Consider the following 18,707-nt stretch of genomic DNA (forward strand, 5'->3'; position numbering starts at 1 on the left):
GTAACATGTCTGACATTAAAGGGAATCATACATTTATTGACTGTACCTTGGTTATCAATGAGTTAGAGCAAGGCACCCACGTATGTCTGTGTTTCCAGCAAATCAAAAGTCGTTATACTCTGAAAACAGGCTAGTTAGAGGATATAGAAACAACAGCAACTAATCCAAATAAAATCAAGTAATTTCTCTGAAGAAGTACTGGAAGTCCAGGATAGTTGCTTCTAAATTAGATGCTTCAAATCATCTTGATCAATGTAACAATGTCGTCTGTAGACTGAATGATAGTGGAAGTAGCCATTCATCCTCACCTCGTCTAGAATTGGATTGTCACTGTAAAGCCTAACAGGAAAGGCTCCTTAAGGATGCAGATCAGATTTTTAGAAGTTGCAGCGGCAGTCATCATTCTATGGGAAAAAGATTCTGACTATCTACCTATCTATGCCTCTCATAATTTTTATATATCTCTATCAGGCCACTCTTCAGACTCCTTTGCTCCAGGGAAAACAAACCCAGCCTACCAAATCTCTCCCCCATAACCAAAGTCCTCCAATCCAGGCAACATCCTGGTGAATCTTCACTGCACTCTCTTCAATGCAAGAATGTCCTTAAAACACAAGATCCAAAGCAGATCTACTCTTTCAACCATGAGAACCTTCTTTGGGAATCTTACATATGCCTCAAGCCCCAACTCTTTGCTTAACTTGATTGGGCATGATAATCGTACTCAAAACAGAACAAAAAGTAGCAGATACTGGTAAATAAAGAAACTTGAGTGACACTGCATCTAGATGTCAGTTTGAACATCTTAGTTTCATTTAGTACAGCTAAATAAATATGCATTGAAGTTTTCACCAATCTACAAATGGCTAAACTTCCTCAGTCTTGTGTATTCATGCATAAAACCTTCACTGATTGAATCATCCACATCACTGACTCTCAAATGTGAGATCTATCAGTTCCACTCTTACCTAACAACATCACATTTTCAGATTACAATGCAACGGGAATAATTTTTCTGGTCTTTTAGGTGCAATATTGGAGTGTATGCATTCTCTATATTTATTATCTCTTCTATTAATCTACTGTTGGCATTTTGGAATGGATTTTTTAGAGCTACTTAAAAGTTGAAATTTTCCGGATTGCAGATTTCTAAACATAATTTTTTTTACTAGCAGCAGAAATATAGAAGGGTCTAATAGTTTTCTTGGACTTGTTGTTTATGCTGATTTCTGGCAATTTTTAAGTACAGGGTCCTCCACCAGGTTACCCCAGGGTTCCGTTCCTGAGAACTGTTCGTAACAGAACAGTTTGCAAGTTGGAAATGTGGCAGTTCTAGCAATATATTTAAATAAAAACATAAGCCAACCAAGGGAAATGTGTGATTAAACCAGGGCATTTAACTCAACCATTCAGGTTTCTCTGCAAGAAGCAATGATACTGCCGCAATCCATGTTCCCACATGGCAGAAGGTGCCTGCAGCCCCACAGCAGCCGTGTTCATAACCTGGGTAGGATCTGTATACCTAAATGCAATTTGAGAGATGTTAGGCATCAGCAAATGGGTGCAATTCTGGACCTAAATTTTGGGTTTCCTCCATGGTTGAAGCTTGTGTCTTATTCTTTCACTGTGCTAGATTATCATAAGCCAATCCCATGACGCTAATTTGTTTTGGCCTAACATGAAATAATCTATTTACAGATCTCAGTGTGGTAGAAAGGACTAAATGGATTGCTCAGCTTGGAGACAGTTAACAGCAGATCAGAAACAAGTAAGTGGTTTCAATTTCCTGGTCAAGAGTTATTGGCAATAAAATAGCTGTAAACAACATATTTTGACTTGCTCACTACTGCTAAGCCTGTTATCAAAAACTGACTTAACTGCCTTTTGAAATAACAGATAATATAACTGTCTTGCTTCCAGCCATATGAAATTGCAGCAGTGATGGTAAAGCAAAATATAAGTTGGAATTGGCAGCCTTCGAAGCTCAACTCACTCCAACTCAATTAGCCAGTTTGAAGGAAGAAAAGAGACAGAAGCTGGCCAAGCGAAAGAACAATGAGGCAGAAGCGAGTAAGTACGAATTACTATTCTATTTTGCACAACAGTACATAATTCTGGAGAAGGCTACGTCAGCATTTCGCTATTTTTGGTAGTGCGCACCATTTTTCTCCATATTGCTCAGAGGGTCCACAATTGGGGCCATTTGCAATGCCAGAATGCTGGTGAGGCTGATCACCTTCACTTCCCGGAACCGAGACATTTTCTGGCATTGTGAGTGGCCCAGCTGTATAGAGAGGAAGAAGGTCAAGAAGCAATCATGATGGGGCAATTCATTCGTCAAAGGGAGACAAGTGTTCCTGTGGTTGCTAAAGTGATTCCAGGATGATGTATTACGTTCCTGGCACCAGGTTCAAGTGTCACAGGAGTGCAGAATATTTTTGGGGGTGGGGAGGAGGGGAGCATTAAATTTCTGTTGAAATTATTGAAGTCCAGATACGTATCTACTTGGGTTTTGATGTGAAGAACTGTTACTTTAACTATTTTTTGTTGCATGTAGAAGCTTACAATGTTGGGGAAGCCTAAACGTCCACGGACAGCTTTCAATATCTTCATGGCGGAAAACTTTGAGGACGCCAAAGGTGCACTTCCACAGTAAGAATAACAAAGCAATAATTATAATACTAAGAAATGAATTACTTAAAATACTCTTGTTCAGGTTAAAACCTGCTCTTACCATTCACAATCACAATGGGGGGGAGAAAAAAAGTACATGCGAACTTCAGTGTTATCCTTCCATTTATGGTGGCACCTCTGCTTTAATGTTGCATTTATTTTTAAAGGTGTAACATTAATATTGCCCAAATGTTGCATTGCTTCTCATTGTAGTAATTGTGATATAGTCTGCATTAACTAAGCAAAAAAAATGGCAATGCACATCAGGTTAAGGTGCTTTAAGCGAAATTTATTACCTAATGAGGAATTAGATTTATATGTAAAAGTATTCTGATGTTGGAATTATTGTGGGGAATGATAGAGAAATGTGTTTGGATTCTATTTCAGATTAGGCTCTGCTGTTACAAATATTTTAACCTGATTGTAATGGTTTCCATATATTTTCTGAGTCATTGATTGTCAGCACTGGAGAATGGAACTCTGAATTTGAAAACTGTGCATGAACCCATTATATATATATTTTATATTCCTCTTCCTCTGTCTCCACCCCACCCCCCCCCCCCGCCCCCCCAGCAAAGTGAAGTGTCTTTTAAGTGCTCTTATCATATTTTCAGCTTGAAGGCTTCAAACCTTCTCCACTTAGGACAAACTTGTTAAACTTTCATTCTTTTTGGTTTGAGGCCAATAGAACAATATTTTTATACACAGTTTCACACAGCAAAATCATCTTCAAAGTTTGACATGACAAGATAGCATTTTATTGAAGGATTCCACTTCGGATGTAAGTCACCTTGCAAATATAAGGCAAGTTAACAATGAGACTTCACTTATCTGGTATGCACCAAGTTTGCTTACAAGCTGTAAAAACTCTTTGTGTCTCTTCCCACAAATAATAAACTGAATTACATCAAGTAAAATTTAGCTTTCTTTTTTGGATCACTCCCAAACATTTTACTTAGATAGTTTGACTGTGGCAACCTTGGTCTATTAACTCGTGCATTAATTTTGGACCAACCAATAGCTCTAAGAATTTTTTCTAAAGTGTTTTCTGCAGCTCATTGAATGTTTTATGTTAACTATTTAAATGTTCCCATGGTTCAGCATGTTTCAAGACACTGTTAATAATGCAGTTTCCTTGAATGCCAGATTAGAGCAGTTGTCTGCTCTGTTTGTATTTTCATATTCAATTTTGATACACAGAATTCTAATAAAATCTTCCATTCTACCATTGCTTTAGAAATGGGTGAAACTATTGCATTCAGTTTGGTTCCACGTGCATTGTATGTTACTTCAAAGGAGCACAACTGGAGCAGGTTGAGCTGAACTAAGTAACTCTATGTCAAAAACTAAAAGAAATAAATTATAGAAGTTATTTGCTCTTCTGCCAATTTGAGGTCCTACAGATATCAATTCATCCACTTGGAATTGGAGGTGATGGAAGTCCTAAAACAGTGCTTTTCTTTCAACTTGTGCATTGTTGTTTATTCCTATTTTATTCAAGAAACAGTAATTTCCAAGCAAGTTTGTAAAATCAAATTCTTTGTACTTGCAAGGGATACATTTACATTTAAGATTTGATGGATGTGTTTGTTGAGTACCGGCCATAGAAGGCCTATCAATGCATTTATGTCTTTGTCAGTTATTCCATTAGTCCATTCTACATAATACTCCAAATTTTCCTTTTTAAAGAGTCAACTCCCATTTGAAACATATTAATAAATCTGCTTCCACCTCTGCGCTGGGAATTGCATATCAGGTACTTGGTTATTGGTATTGGTTTATTATTGTCACTTGTACCGAGTACAGTGAAAACTTGTCTTGCATGCCGTTGTACAGATTCAATTCATTACACAGTGCATTGAGATAGTACATGGTAAAATAGTTTTCAATTGTGAGCACCACCATTAAATCACTCCTTAACCTGTTTCTGTTGGAGAATAGTCTCTGGTTCCTTAGACACCCCATATAACTAAGTTCTGCATGCCTTATGGTATTCTTCCTGTGTTCAGGCCCTAATGTCCTTCATGCAGCGTGGTGCTGACATGATAGTCCAACTGCCATCTAATGTGATTTGAGAAGATTCTGTGTAACTTCCTTTTCTTTGTTTCCCCTATGAATATTTAATAAAGTTAAGGATCCATGTTCTGATTTTGTCTTCTCAAATTGTCCTACCACCTTCAAGGATTTGTGTATTTGCACCTCCAGATTTCTCTGTAACACCATTTGTTTATTTTGCATCTCTTCATGTCTTTTGTATCATATATCATTTGCCCCATTTCACAAGTCCTGAATATTCTTCTTGCTATTTGTTTCATTGCTGAGTTTCATGATCTTCAAATTCAACCCAATGTACGCTATTGGTGTCAAAATTCCTATTGGCCAAAGCCCTACTCCCCATTTGCAGTGTGGTTTTGTGCATCAACAGGTACAAATGATTTGATCTTTGCCATGCCAGAAGCACCAAGGAAAGTGCAAGGAGTAGCCTCAACCAGTATGTGGCCTTTGTCAGCCTGAGAGAACAAGAGACATTGACCCTATCATCTGAGAGGGATTGGAAAATCCTCAATTTTGTTTGCCTTTGGAAATATTCTCTCCATTTTATGTGTACTACATGTTGACATGCAAGTTGTAATATCTAACTGATGGATCCTCTACAGATCCAATCGCAGTGCGGTCCGGGACTTGAGGACCTGAGTTACAGGGATAGGTTGAATAGGTTAGGACTTTATTCCCTGGAACGCAGGAGAATGAGGGGAGATCTTATAGAAGTACACAAAATTAAGAGGGGTATAGATAAGGTGAATACGTGCCGGCTTTTTCCCCTCGGGTTGGGTGAGACTAGAACTAGAGGTCACGGGTTAGGGCGAAAGGTGAAATATACAAGGAGAAACTACTTCACTCAGAGGATTGTGAGAGTGTAGAATAAGCTGCCAGTGGAGGTGGTGGATGTGGGTTCAATTGTAACATTTAAGAGAAGTTTGGTTAGTTACATGAATGAGAGAGGTATGGAGGGCTATGGTCCTGGATGCAGGTAGATGGGACTAGGCAGAAACCAGGCTGGCATGGACCAGATGGGCCAAAGGGCCTGTGTCTGTGCTGTAGCGCTCTTTAACACTTTGTGGAAAATGGGCAGTAGTGGTAAACCACAACACGAGGAACAGAAGCTCATCTGATTTGAATAGCAGGTGTTCCAGGAAGTCCATGACTACTCGCCAAGAGGGCAGCATTACATTTCTGGAAATGGCGCTTTTGGAAGGTGTACAGGTGCTCCTCTGGTTACAACAGGGTTACTTCCCTGCAAACAATTTGCATTACGAACTGTTGGCAAGTCGGAACTGCAGCCGCAAACTGAGTTCCCACATGGCAGAAGATGCCTGCAGCAGTTGGCAAATTCATCCCACCACTCTCCCAAATGCTCACTGTACACATGTCTGGCATTCCTTAAGCTGGGGAGGACCTGTAATTGTTTTCATGTATCGGGCTAACAAATAACTCTTTGAATGTTTAGTTGAGATTACTTTCATCTGGGATTCATAGATCCAGACGTGAATTGTTGGAATTAATGATATATAGTCAAGAAATGTTTCTGTGACATTTAATATTGGATATTTGGACTTTATTTGGATTTCTAAGATTATCCTTTTTAAATGTCAGTGTGCACAATTTGACTGGTGCTGTTATTTAGTATTATCTATGTTAATTGTCTTCTGTCTTTTGTTTCTTCCCAAAACAAATTGTCAACATTTTGTCTTTGTAGGCAAAGCTGAAGAATCTCCAGGATGAGTGGCAAAAGTTATCTGATACACAGAAACAGGTAAGGTTGGCTTTTGTTTGTATTTCAAGATTAAATGTTGCATAAATACGTAGTGATCCCCTCATCTCTTAACGATTGGTTTAGAATTTCTGTCCCAGCATACATTTCCATTTTTATGATTTCTTGCCCAATTCACTTTTCTGCTCAAAATAGTGGCAAGAAACCATGACCTGGGGGGTGTTAACATTTTCCCATCAGGAACTTGGGTTTAACTCCCTTTGTGACTGATGGAGTCTGTCTAATGAATACAAGGCTTCTGCGTGGAATTAGTTTGGTCATTTGTTGTCCATTTCTTGGCAGTCAAAACCTACAGAATAAAACTGCTCTTTATTTATCAGTTATTGAGGCTGGTTTAAGGACTTGTTTAGGATAGGCTTTGTTCCCATAGCCTTTCAAGCATTTCAGTGTTCATTGAGAGAGGGCTGCTTTTCTACCTCCACTCCACTTTTTTGTTCTATCCCCATTAACCTTAATTCCCTTCATCTATCAATCTTATTCTTGACTATATTCAACGACTGAGCATCTATAGCCCCTGAGGTAGAGTACAAGTATGAATGGGACAAGAAATGGGAGAGTATATCACTGTGATATAGTAGGTGTTGCACTCAAGGATGAGGCATAGTGCTTGAAATGAGAAGTGTTATTCTTCTCCACTCTGAGTCAAATAAATACTAAATTACGAACAATAAATGAGCTATTATTTGACAAGCATTTAAGAAGTAACACAGATCCAGGTGTCTTTTGGCCTTAGCACTTTAGAATTACCTGGTGAAGAAAAACTAGTATCAATTAACCAACTCTTCACTAACATCGGAGAAAACTAAAACAAAATTGTTTAAGTGAGTGCTAAAGCAGTGAACAGAACTGCTATTTCTAAACCGTACTATAATGATCATAAAAGGGAATAGCACAGAAACTGGCCTTCTTGGCCCATCTTGTTCCTGCTGTCTATCTACACTAATCCAATTTGCCCACATTAAGCCCATATCCTTCCATACCAGGATCTATACCATACCAGCCAGGATCTCCCAGTGGCCAGCCATTTTAATACCACTTCTCATTCCCACACCGACATGCATGTCCACAGCCTCCTCTACTGCCAGACGTGGATTAGAGGAACAGCACCTTATATTCCACCTTGGTAGTCTCCAACCAGACGGCATAAACGTCGATTTCTCTAACTCCCAGAAACCACTCCCCTCTGTCCCCTCTTTTCCCTTTTCCCACCTGCCCCATCACCCCATTTTTTTTCTCCTTTCTCGTCCTCTCCTATCAGATTCCATCTTCTTCAGCCCTTTGTCGCTTCCACCCATCACCTCCAGCTTCCTTCATCATTCCCACTCTTCCCCCTCCCTCACCTGCCTATTGCACCTTACTCACCCGGATCCACCTATCACTCCCCAGCTCTTGCTCTTCCCCTTACCCCCACCTTTTAATATTGGCTACCTCCCCTTTCTTTCCAGTTCTGATTAAGGGTCTCGACCCAAAACGTCATCTGTCCATTTCCCTCCATAGGTGCTGCCCGACCCGCTGAGTTCCTCCAGCATTTTGTATGTTGCTCCAGATTTCCAGCATCTGCAATCTCTCTTGTGTCTCCCTCTATACCTTTCCTATCCAAGTACCCGTCCAAATACCTTTTTAACCATTGTAATTGTATCTACTTCCATTACCACCTCAGGCAGCTCATTCCAGACATTCACCACTCTCTGTGTGGAAAGACTTGCTTCTCAGATGACCTTTAAGTTTCTCCTCTCTCAGTTTAGACCTGTACCCTCTGGTTCTAGACTCCCTTGCCCTGGGAAAAGGACTGTGACTATCCTATCTATGCTCTTCATAACTATATCAACATGAACAAGATCGCCCCTCAGCCTCTAACATTCCAGTGAGAATAAACCCAGCCCATCCAATCTCTCCTTGTAACTACTGCCCTCCATTCCAGGCAACGTCTTGGTGAATCTCTTCTATACTCTATTGCTGCCACATACTTCCTATGGTGTGGCGACCAGAACAATACACAATATTTCGTGTTCATGTTGAAAAATGTATGAAGTGAGCATTTATAAATTAATTTGGATACCTATAAAGTCTTGTTAAAATATTACACCAATAATATTTTCTAATGTACACTGAAATCTAGCCACTAATCATGTCATCAATTCAATTTGTAATCTATTGTAGTTATAGAAAATCATCAATAAGATGATTTCACGGAGAATTTTCTCACTATCTTCTGTATTATCCTGGCTAAAGTGTTGCAACAAGATTTCAACAGTGATAATCCTGGGCCTCTGAATATTTGTACCTTGAATTTACATTTTTCTCAGGCTAATGTTTGCCTGTAGGTTTAGCATTGAAATGAAAATACTGTAGAATTGGATAAGTTTGAATCAGTGCCAGGAATGCAGAAGTGACCAGGTGAGCTGCTGCATTGAACAAACCTACCTGGATCCTTTAGTGTCTGATCATTCAGTTGTTGAGCAAATACCTGACAAATATTTTATAATAGCAAATTTGAATTGCCCCACTTTCTGTCTGCCAATCCCATTCCCAGTTAAAAGTAGTGCATATATTTGTGATGTTGAGGTAAGGTGTCATTATTTTGGGTACACAGCATTTTATTTTCAACACTAAATCCTTCTAATCTAATAGAATATGCAACATTCAATTACTGAGGGTTTTCGCTTTGAGATTATAGATCTACTTAAATATGAGTTGCAACTGCCTCATGTTGAAGTCCTTGGAAAATGCCTGATTCAAAGATCCAGTGAGGCTTTAATCTGGAATTAGTGGAATCCCTTGCAATATTTGGGGCATTTTATATCAATTCTATCCAAGTTTAATGAGTTTTTTGTTTCAACTGCTCTCAGACATCAGGAAAAAGAACTAGTAGATCACTTGACCTTGATTTATAACTTGTTCAAAATGCTAAAAATTGTTTACATTTTGGATTTCCTGATCACCGAAACAAAATAAGTAAACCAAGAAAGACTTGACTATAAATATTCTGGATCTGCTCATAGGAGGTGAGCATGGGATTTGAATATCAGCTCCTGAAGCAACTCTGTGAGCACTGGGTACCTATTGAGAACTTGCGGAAAAGAATGGCAGAGTTTGCTGTTCTTCCATTTTTTGCTATTGAATCAGAGAAGATTGTGTGTAAAATTGTGTAATGCTAGTCATCATGCTGCTCAGCATCCTTTTACTTGTCTGTCAATAAATCCATTTTAGTCATTGAGTTTTTCTGTGTTGAGAAATGACAGTAGAATACATGTGTTCTCCATTAAGTAGTGTGCTGATGTTTTGTTAGGTATTAAATCTGGGAGCTCTTGCTCAGTAAAAATCAAAAGTCCAGTCGAGTTTCAAAGATTCTTGAGCCATAACTGCAAATGAAGTGGTTTAAGGATGGAATTTGAGTCATTAGAACCTCTGCCTTTAAATCAAACTACACATTAATGCTGTAAAGGAAGATTTACTTGTATGGCTGAAGAGTTCTATGCTTCACTGTATGGCTGAAGAGTTCTATGCTAGTTTGTCTCTGTTTATGACTTGTCACATCCATTAAGAAGATGTCATGCCAGATGTTTTTGCCCAGTTATTAATTTGACCCATGTGGTGGGAAAGGGTCATATGTAACACATGGGAATTCCTTGACACTTTGCCTTGTGTTACATTTATTTCAAAATTAAAAGGGGAATTCATCCTGAATGGTCCTCATTCCAGCTGATAGTGTTTGCTTAAAATGTATTTTGGCATTAATGTGATTATTTTAGACAGTAAACTTGACATTCAGGTGATTTGGAAGTGCCCAATAATTCAGTGTTCCACACAGTCAAAACTGTGTGATCTCCAGATAAGTAGATGTTAGGAAATAATTATGACAAAATAATTTCATCCCTTTTTTTTAGGGTGTGCATCCTTCCTTGTTTCTGTACCAAGTGATACAGCTTAGAAGGAGACCATTTAACCCATCATGGTGGTGCTGATTCTTTGCTAGAACTACCTAAATGACTCCACTCCACTGCTCTCTTCTAATAGCCTTTCAAGTATTTGTACTTTTTTTTTGTTGAGTTTGCTTCTACCACTTGCACACTGCATTACTGATCACAATTTGCTGCTGGTCCATTACCCAATCAACTTGGTGTACATATGCCTCTAGAATTTTTTTGTATCATTTGATTTGTATTGCCTGTCCTACTTTTTTCTACTAACACAAAAATACTTGAGTGAAACTTAATACAGGTCGGTTATTTGTCCTTTTACCCGTCTCTGTCTCCTGAAGCCTACTATTTTCCTGAATCTCCATTATATTTCCAAGATTTGTGTCATCTGGAACTTTGTCATGATGCCCTGTGTAGGTCGTTAATGTATGTTGATCAGCAGAGTAGTCTTAATATTCACCAACTCCTGTAGGATATTATTTTACTCGTCACTGAGAGATTAGGTAGTGTTCAAAGGGACGGGTGTGCTTGTATACAAGTCATTGAATGTTACCATGTAGGTGCAGAAAGCAGTGAGGGGTTTGACCTTTATTATGAGATCATTTGAATGAAGGAATAAGGAAGTCTTATTAGAATTGTAATATGTGAGGCTGCACCTGGAAGGTGAACAAAGTTTTGGTGGTCTTATCTAAGAAAGAATGTACTTGCCATGGAGGGAGTGCAGCCAAGATTCACTGGTTGTAAGAAAGGTAGGTTTGCCACATTAGGAGAGAGTAGGATGGAATTGTACTCTAGCGTTTAGAAGGATGAAAGATCTCATTGAAGTGTGCAGAATTCTTAAATGGTTTGACAGGCAAGATGCAGGGAAGATGTTTTTCTTGACTGAGGAATCTTGGGCTAGGGAGCAGGGTTTCAAAATAAAGGAAAGTGGTGTTGAACTCTGAGGAGAAGCTTCAGTCAGGGTGGTGAAGCTTTGGAATTTTCTACCCAAAGGGATGTAGAGCTTTACTTGTGTTCATTCAAAACCAGGATTGATAGATCTCTGGATGTTAAGGAATTGAGGGTTATGGGAAGAGTTCTGGAAAATGATGCTGAAATAAAAGATCAGCTATAATCTTTGATGAATGATGGAGCAGGCAAAATGGGCTGAATGGCCTGCTCCTCTTGTTATTTCTTTTGCTCTGAAAAACCAGCCTGATGAGCAGACAAAATTATGTACAGGACAGTTCTTTCTCCTCAGTACAGGCTAAGGAATTGAGATACAAAACACCAGCAGTGCTACTGTTGGTGAATGTTTAATTGCAGCATTTTTAGTTATAAATGAGCATAAGAACTTAGCCAAAAAAAATATCAGATTGACAACAGATTTTGAACATTGCATGTCAGTATAAGATTTTTCATACTATAAGTAATTCCCTTCATGTTGAGACAGAACTGGGGCATCTTTCAAAAAATCTGGCTTCTACCTGAAAGGAAAGGAGTATATCTGGACAGCAGGTCTATGATGCTTGTGTTTGGTAAAACTATTTATTTCTCACAGTGCAATAACTCCATTTGGATAGATGTTCTTGAGATCAGAATCATTAAAACACAGTATTATTAATCATTGAATTCAAAGTTTTATACTCCTTTTTAAAATATCACAAGTTCAAATATTGTTAACCTTTATCTGATGTAGTTTGTTGCTGTGCAGGTTTCTTTAATGCAATGTATGAATTCTGAATCATATAATCAGACAACATGTCTCATTCTGCCTATAGAATATTAGTCATGTGTAATGACCACCCACAGAACTTCTCATACATTGCCCCTGTACAAGGGATATTGCTAACCCAGTGTATGTGATTCTATTCCAAACACTTTTAATACAGTCTTTACTAGTATTTGCCTTTGAAAACTTAAGGTGTGAACGTTTGTGGGAAGATACTTATGTCAGAGGCTCTGCATTGCAGGGAATTTGTAATTAGCTATCAGATTTAAGGCTTCTACAGGATACAAAATTTGAGTTACAGCTTGTAATAAAGCAGTGGTTTTCAATAAAGATGCATAATCCTGAGCTATTTGGAGTTGATCTTTTGTGACATGCCACAAATGAAGCATATAGGATGTTTCAGCATTCTGCTAAATTTTGCACACCAAGGGATGTAATAACTTTGAAGGCCTAGCAACAATGCCAGAATAATAATTGGTAGGAGGAGATGAAGTTGTGTAAATAAATTGGATAATTTGAAGTTACGGGCTCAAAATAAGATGTCATTAAGAGTGTGACGATTGAAATGTTTGAAAATAATAGATGGCATTGATAAATAATTCATTTCCTGGTGGACAAATTCAGGACAACATTGTAATTTTAGAGCCAAACCGCTCTAGGAAGAAATTTGCATGAACTACATGAAAAGACTGTAATTTAAAACAAGGTGTATAAAGGGAGACAAAGATACTTCATAATGTGAAGAAAAAGTGGGGAATTGCAATTGAAACAGTTGAGCGTGGCCAGCCAGAATAATAATGACCAATTCATCATTCTAAAACCAGCCAATTGTTGTTGCATGTTTATTGGAATTTAGCTCATCGTTTTTGAACCTTCCGGTTGAGAAGGTTCACCTTGAGCTACTGGCAACTATGAAGAGTGCATTTATAATGGAATTGCTATCTGCTGCCTTCATTGTGGAAAACGGAGTGCGTTGTTTATAATGGCTGATGTCAATTAGAACTTGCACCCAAGAGACAATTGTACTTCTGTGAAATTGCCTAAGGAAGATTTATATTGTGGTCAGGTGATTGTTACTTAGTTATCCAAGATATCAGATTTAGCACCCAGGATATTAATTTGTCAAGTTGCTGATCAACTTATTTTAATTCATTTTCTAGTTGACTGGCGAGTAAGCACGCAATGATATGTAGCCTCCAATTTCACTGCAGTAAAACTCTGGGTGGATCTGGATTGGTCCTTGATAGATTTTAAGACATAACTTTAAACCATCTCGGGATCAATTTTAGTGCGTGCATTTGGGGAGGGGTGGGAGGGTGGTGGGGAAGACGGTGAAAGTTCCCTAGAAATAGGAATTATTTTATTTGTTCAAGAAATGTGGGTGTGGCAGGCTGAGCCAGCATTTAATTGCGCATCCCTAATTGCCCTGGAGAAAGTGGTGGTGAACTGCCACCTTCAACTGCTGCAGTCCTGTTAGGGAGGCAGTTCCAAGATTTTGGCCAGCGATCTACAAGAACATCCAGGTGATGGTGTCCCCATGTTTTTGCTGCCCTTGTTCTTCTTGGTGATATGTTGTTGAGGACAGTTTTTGCTATTATCATTTCCAGTGCCAAGGTCAATTCTGGGCGATCCATCCGGTTTTGCTTCTTTGTGGCTTTCTGGTAGTTTATTATAACTGAATGGCTTGCTAGGCCATTTCGGAGTGCAATTAAGAGTCAAATCACATTGCCAGACCAGGTAAGAATGGCAGATATCCTTCCTTGCAGGACATTAGTGAACTGGACGGGTCTTTACTCAATCGACTATGGTTTTCATGATCATCATTGAACTTTTTAATTCCAGAATTCAAATTCAAAGTTATCACCGTCTGCTGTGGTGGGATTCAAATCCTGGTCCCCAGGACTTTGCCCTGGTTATTTAGAACATTACTCCAGTGGTCATACCACTGTGCCATTGCCTGCCCTGAATCCTGTCAAATGCTGTGGAATTGATTCTTTTTTCTGTTCATCCTGATGAACTTATTAAATTGCCTTAGAAATAACAATCCCTTTTTTCCCATGTAGCAGCTTGTCCAGTGCATTTATTGAGCAAGAGAGTCCAGAGATATGTCCTAAAAGTAAATGCATATTCTGGAATGAGAATAACTTCATCATCAACATTTGTTTGAGTGGAAATGAGTTTTAGATCAATGAATAACATTTGTTTAGATTTTATAGTTTTCTTGTCCTACACAAAAGTTATCACTGGTTTAACATCTTTAACATAAATTATATATGTATATATTGGGTGTGTATGTTCAATGACACCAGCCCTCTTAATATTGTCAGTCTATATGTGGTTGTGTAAAATTGACATAAGTGATTTCATGTATTTGCATAAAATCTCTGGTCACACCAAGACATCTCAAAAATTTTCATTCAGTGAAAAAGCATTTTGTAGACTAGCTATTCTGCAATAAAGCATTACACCACACCAGGTAACCAACAGTGGTATAGAGTGAGGGAGGGTTATTGATCACATGGCTTTAAAGTAATGGGTGGGAAGTTCAAGGGAGATACCAGAGGAAGGTTTTTTACCCAGAGAGTGGTTGGGGCATGGAATGCGCTGCCTAGGGTGGTGGTGAAGGCAGGTACATTGGTCAAATTCAAGAGATTGCTAGAGAAGCATATGGAGAAATTTAAAATAGAGGGATATGTGGGAGGAAGGGGTTAGGTAGTCTTAGGCGAGGTTTAAAGGTCAGCACAACACTGTGGACCGAAGAGCCTGTATTGTGCTGTACTATTCTATGATTCTATGACAGAGAGAATTCTGGGCCCTACTTTGATTGGTGCCATCAGATCTATAATGTCTACATTAATTAATCCCAGAAACAACATTTGCTACTCTAGTTTAAGCTCTCTTCCAAAAGACCACAGCTCTTCGCCCTCAGCTTTGAACTGAACTGTTCTAGATTGCGTTCAAAACCTGGCATGAAGCAGAGCAAGCGAATATTGTTTAAATTTGATTTGTAAGGCCTAGCGAAAAGCATGATCTGTAGTTTATTTCCTAGCTGTGTGTCTAGTTGAAGTTTCAAGCCACAAGTTCTTCCCACTGTTCCTATCTTCTCCACTTCATCCTTTTCTTTTGCCCGATTTCCCAACCCTGAACCCCAACATACAAGTAGAGGTACCGGGTGAGGTTGTGTGGAAGCCTCTTTGGTAAAACTTTGTTTCAAAGCTCGTACCTTTAATGCTCCCTTGTTTAAGAGAATTAAATGGTCAAAGAAAGATCAATCAAAGGAAAGAATCCCTTTATTTCTGTGATCCTGATGTACATAAAATTTTCAGAGAAATGAGCCATTTGACCCAACTTGTCGTAATCATGTTTATCCCTCGCATGAGCCTCCTTTCTTTGCCATCAGAAGTACTGTTTTTCTTCTCTTGTGTAAATCTCTTGCACTCACTGTTACTCTTTTAGATGTACAGACAGCTGGCTGAGGATGATAAAATCCGATACCAAAATGAAATCAAGTCCTGGGAGGAGCAGATGATTGAGACAGGACATGAAGATGTCATTCGCAGAAAAAAGAAAAGAGCTCAAAGATTGTCGCGGGCAAAAGCGAAATCAAATCGAACTGCGTTGCAAACAACTCCCACAAAAGCTAAAGCTTCAAAGCCGTCCACAGCTTCAAAAACAGCTAAGGCAGTTAACAGCAAGAAAAAACCTGAAGAATAAGGTTATTCCTAAGAGAACTATTTTTATTGACCATACTGGTAACTGTTGTTGAAAACTGACTACTATTCCTGCCATTTCATGAATCTACATGGAATATATTCCTGAATGATTTCATCAGATCTTTGAACTTCTCTGCAGAGAAACAATTTGTGACAGCAGATATGCTAGGCACTGTGTTATAGTCACTTCATAGAAAGTTAGTGTATACAGTCTAAATTAGGCATATGTGAGGAGCCTCTTGGCTTCAGTAGAAGGGATGATATTTACCGGTTGTAAATACACAAGTCTTGTCTGAAATAATGTTAGCTAAATTCAGTTTTGTGATCTACATATTGTGGAGTTAGAGAACTCCCCTATGGACAGGATCTGTAGTGCAAATTTTTGCAACTTTTTTTTTGTAAACTGAAATAATGAATGCAACAAATTATTAGCTGAAGAGTCTTCAATTATGACATGTAAATAAAGATTCAGATTTGCATAGAATATTTGCAAAGCACTTTTTCTGTAATCAATATAGTGAAACATCCCATGGTATTTAATCTGGGAGAGAAGTGTATGCGCCATCTAGGACTTGGCTAAAGCCATGAGAGGAAAACAGATCAAGTGAATTTGAGGGGAAATTCTGGAATGCAGAACAATGCTAGTAAAAGGTTCTCTTTTCAGATAAAAATAGACTACTGGTTGGTGGAATCAATGTCTGTGGGATAGACTGCAGAATATGCTGGTAAAAGTAAATTGATTTGTGATTGTCACATGTACCAAAGTACAATGAAAAACATTGTTTTGCATGCCATCCATACAGATCATTTTGTCACATCAGTGCATTGAGGTAGTACAAGGGAGAGCAATAACAGAATGAAGAATAAAGTGTTACAGTTACAGAAAAACTGCAGTGCAGGCAGACAATAAGGTGCAAGACCATAACAAGGTAGGTTGTGAGGTCAAGAGTCCATCTTTTGTACTAGGGGACCATTCAATAGACTTATAACAGCTGGATAGAAGCTGTCCTTGAGCCTGGTGGTACGTGCTTTCAGGCTTTTGTGTCTTCTGCCTGATTTGGGGGGTGGGGGAGAGAAGAGAGAATGTCTGGGGTAGGTGGGGTCTTTGATTATGCTGGCTACTTCACTGAGGCAGTGAGAAGTGTAGACAAAGTCCATGGAGGGGAGGCTGGTTTCCATGATGTGCTAAGCTGTGTCCACAACTCTGCAGTTTCCTGTGGTCTCGGGCAGAGCAGTTGCCATACCAAGCCATGATGCATCCAGATAGGATGCTCTCTAAGGTGCGTCACTAAAAATTGGTGAGGGTCAAAGAGGACATGCCAAATTTCTTTAGCCTCTGAGGAAGTAAAGGCGCTGGTGAGCTTTCTTGGCCGTGGCATCAGTATGATTGGTCCAGGCTATTGGTGATACTCACTCCAAGGAGCTTGAAGCTTTCAACCCTCTCAACCTCGACACCGTTGATGTAAACAGGAGTATGTGCACCGCCCCCCTTCCTGAAGTTGAGATGAAAGCAATGAAAAGTAGGACAACCTATGATAGGAAACATGGAATGAATCAATGGTGCTTATCTGATGCTATGTGCCTGTGATGCTGCTGCAAGTAAGTTTTTCATTGCACCTGTGCATACATGTACTTGTGCATATCACAATAAACTCGACTTTGATTTTTGAGAATTGTTATGAGACTTGTTCCACTGTAGGATGTGAGTAGCAGAGTTGTGGATCAATTGGAAGTGTATAAAGGGTGCTCAGGTGATGGGTCACAAATAGTGGCCTCAAAATAATCAAGTGATGTCAGTGGGAGAGGAGAAATAATGATGTGATTGATAGTATTTGGGATTTGATCCTCAGATTTGAGTCAGCAGGGTATCAAAAGTTACTTAATCTTGGCTAAAGAATAAGCTAAAATTGCAAGTAAAAATAGAGCATTTGTTTTGAACTCAACAAAGCAACTTTGATTTTGATAGTGTTAACTTGGAGAATATTCTGGTTCACCCACAGTTTGATGTCAGTTAGCCTGTCTGGCAGGTGTTTGTATAATCATGGGTGGAGGTAGTGGACTCTGAGGACTTGGTGACATCACCAAAAGTTTGGAGATTGACCCTATGTCTACAAGCATGGTTTCTGATGGGAAAGATGTGCACAAAGGAAAGCAAGCCAGCTGGGCTGAAATGATGTTTCTTAACAAACCTTGCATGAGTGGGAGGAGAAACTGTTTCTGGTATAACAGTTCTAGTAGGACAAGGAAGAGTAAATCCAGGTATGATGGTCTCTGAGCATGACAGTGGGGGGTGATGGAATAGGTAGTTGTGGTAACGGGTGCAGAGCAACAAGCTGGGAAAGGAGCAGACAGATTGCATTAACAGGATGTCTTTGTTTATTTTGACTAAGGCAGTGGTGGCGGTCAGCCAGAGTATGAACTGGGTTGTAAGGATTTTTAAAGGAACTTTTGGGGGAGAAGTAAATACAGCAATCAGCAACAGTTAGATGTTATAAAAATTGGGATTAGGAATGGGCAGTAGGTAATGATGAAATTGAATTTTGGATTGGGGTTTACAGTTAGTCCATTCCATCTAACCTTAGAATGTATAATTGGAATTTTTTTTCCCTGAAGTTAACATTGCATTGGTATTTTTCCTGTTTACTTCTGTTTTTAAACTATTACCAATATTCACGTAACATTTGGCAGTTTTTGTTTTGCACCAGATTTTGGATCTATTAATTGTTTAAATATACCACCCAGTGCAAATCGGAATCCCATTGGACTTGCCTGTAATTTTAAAATGATCTAGTCAGACTGGCGGTTGTGAGGATTATTGGAGACGGTGAGCAGCCTGACTAGTGAAGCCACTCAATTTT

General features: G+C 39.0%; 1 protein-coding gene across 1 annotated transcript in view; it reads left to right on the forward strand.

Annotated features, from left to right (window-relative positions):
* tfam (transcription factor A, mitochondrial) overlaps positions 1–16,333 on the forward strand; it is a 30,296-nt gene extending 13,963 nt beyond the window's left edge. The window contains 9 exon segments of the mRNA XM_052026903.1: positions 1,699–1,734; positions 1,737–1,768; positions 1,921–1,942; positions 1,945–2,060; positions 2,295–2,303; positions 2,558–2,652; position 4,363; positions 6,431–6,487; positions 15,593–16,333. Of these exon segments, the coding sequence (XP_051882863.1) occupies positions 1,699–1,734; positions 1,737–1,768; positions 1,921–1,942; positions 1,945–2,060; positions 2,295–2,303; positions 2,558–2,652; position 4,363; positions 6,431–6,487; positions 15,593–15,850 (626 nt within the window). The 3' untranslated portion in view covers positions 15,851–16,333.
* The last annotated feature ends 2,374 nt before the right edge of the window (positions 16,334–18,707 follow it).

This window comes from Pristis pectinata, chromosome 12 (assembly GCF_009764475.1).
Source record: "Pristis pectinata isolate sPriPec2 chromosome 12, sPriPec2.1.pri, whole genome shotgun sequence".
NCBI classification, from domain to species: Eukaryota; Metazoa; Chordata; class Chondrichthyes; order Rhinopristiformes; family Pristidae; genus Pristis; species Pristis pectinata.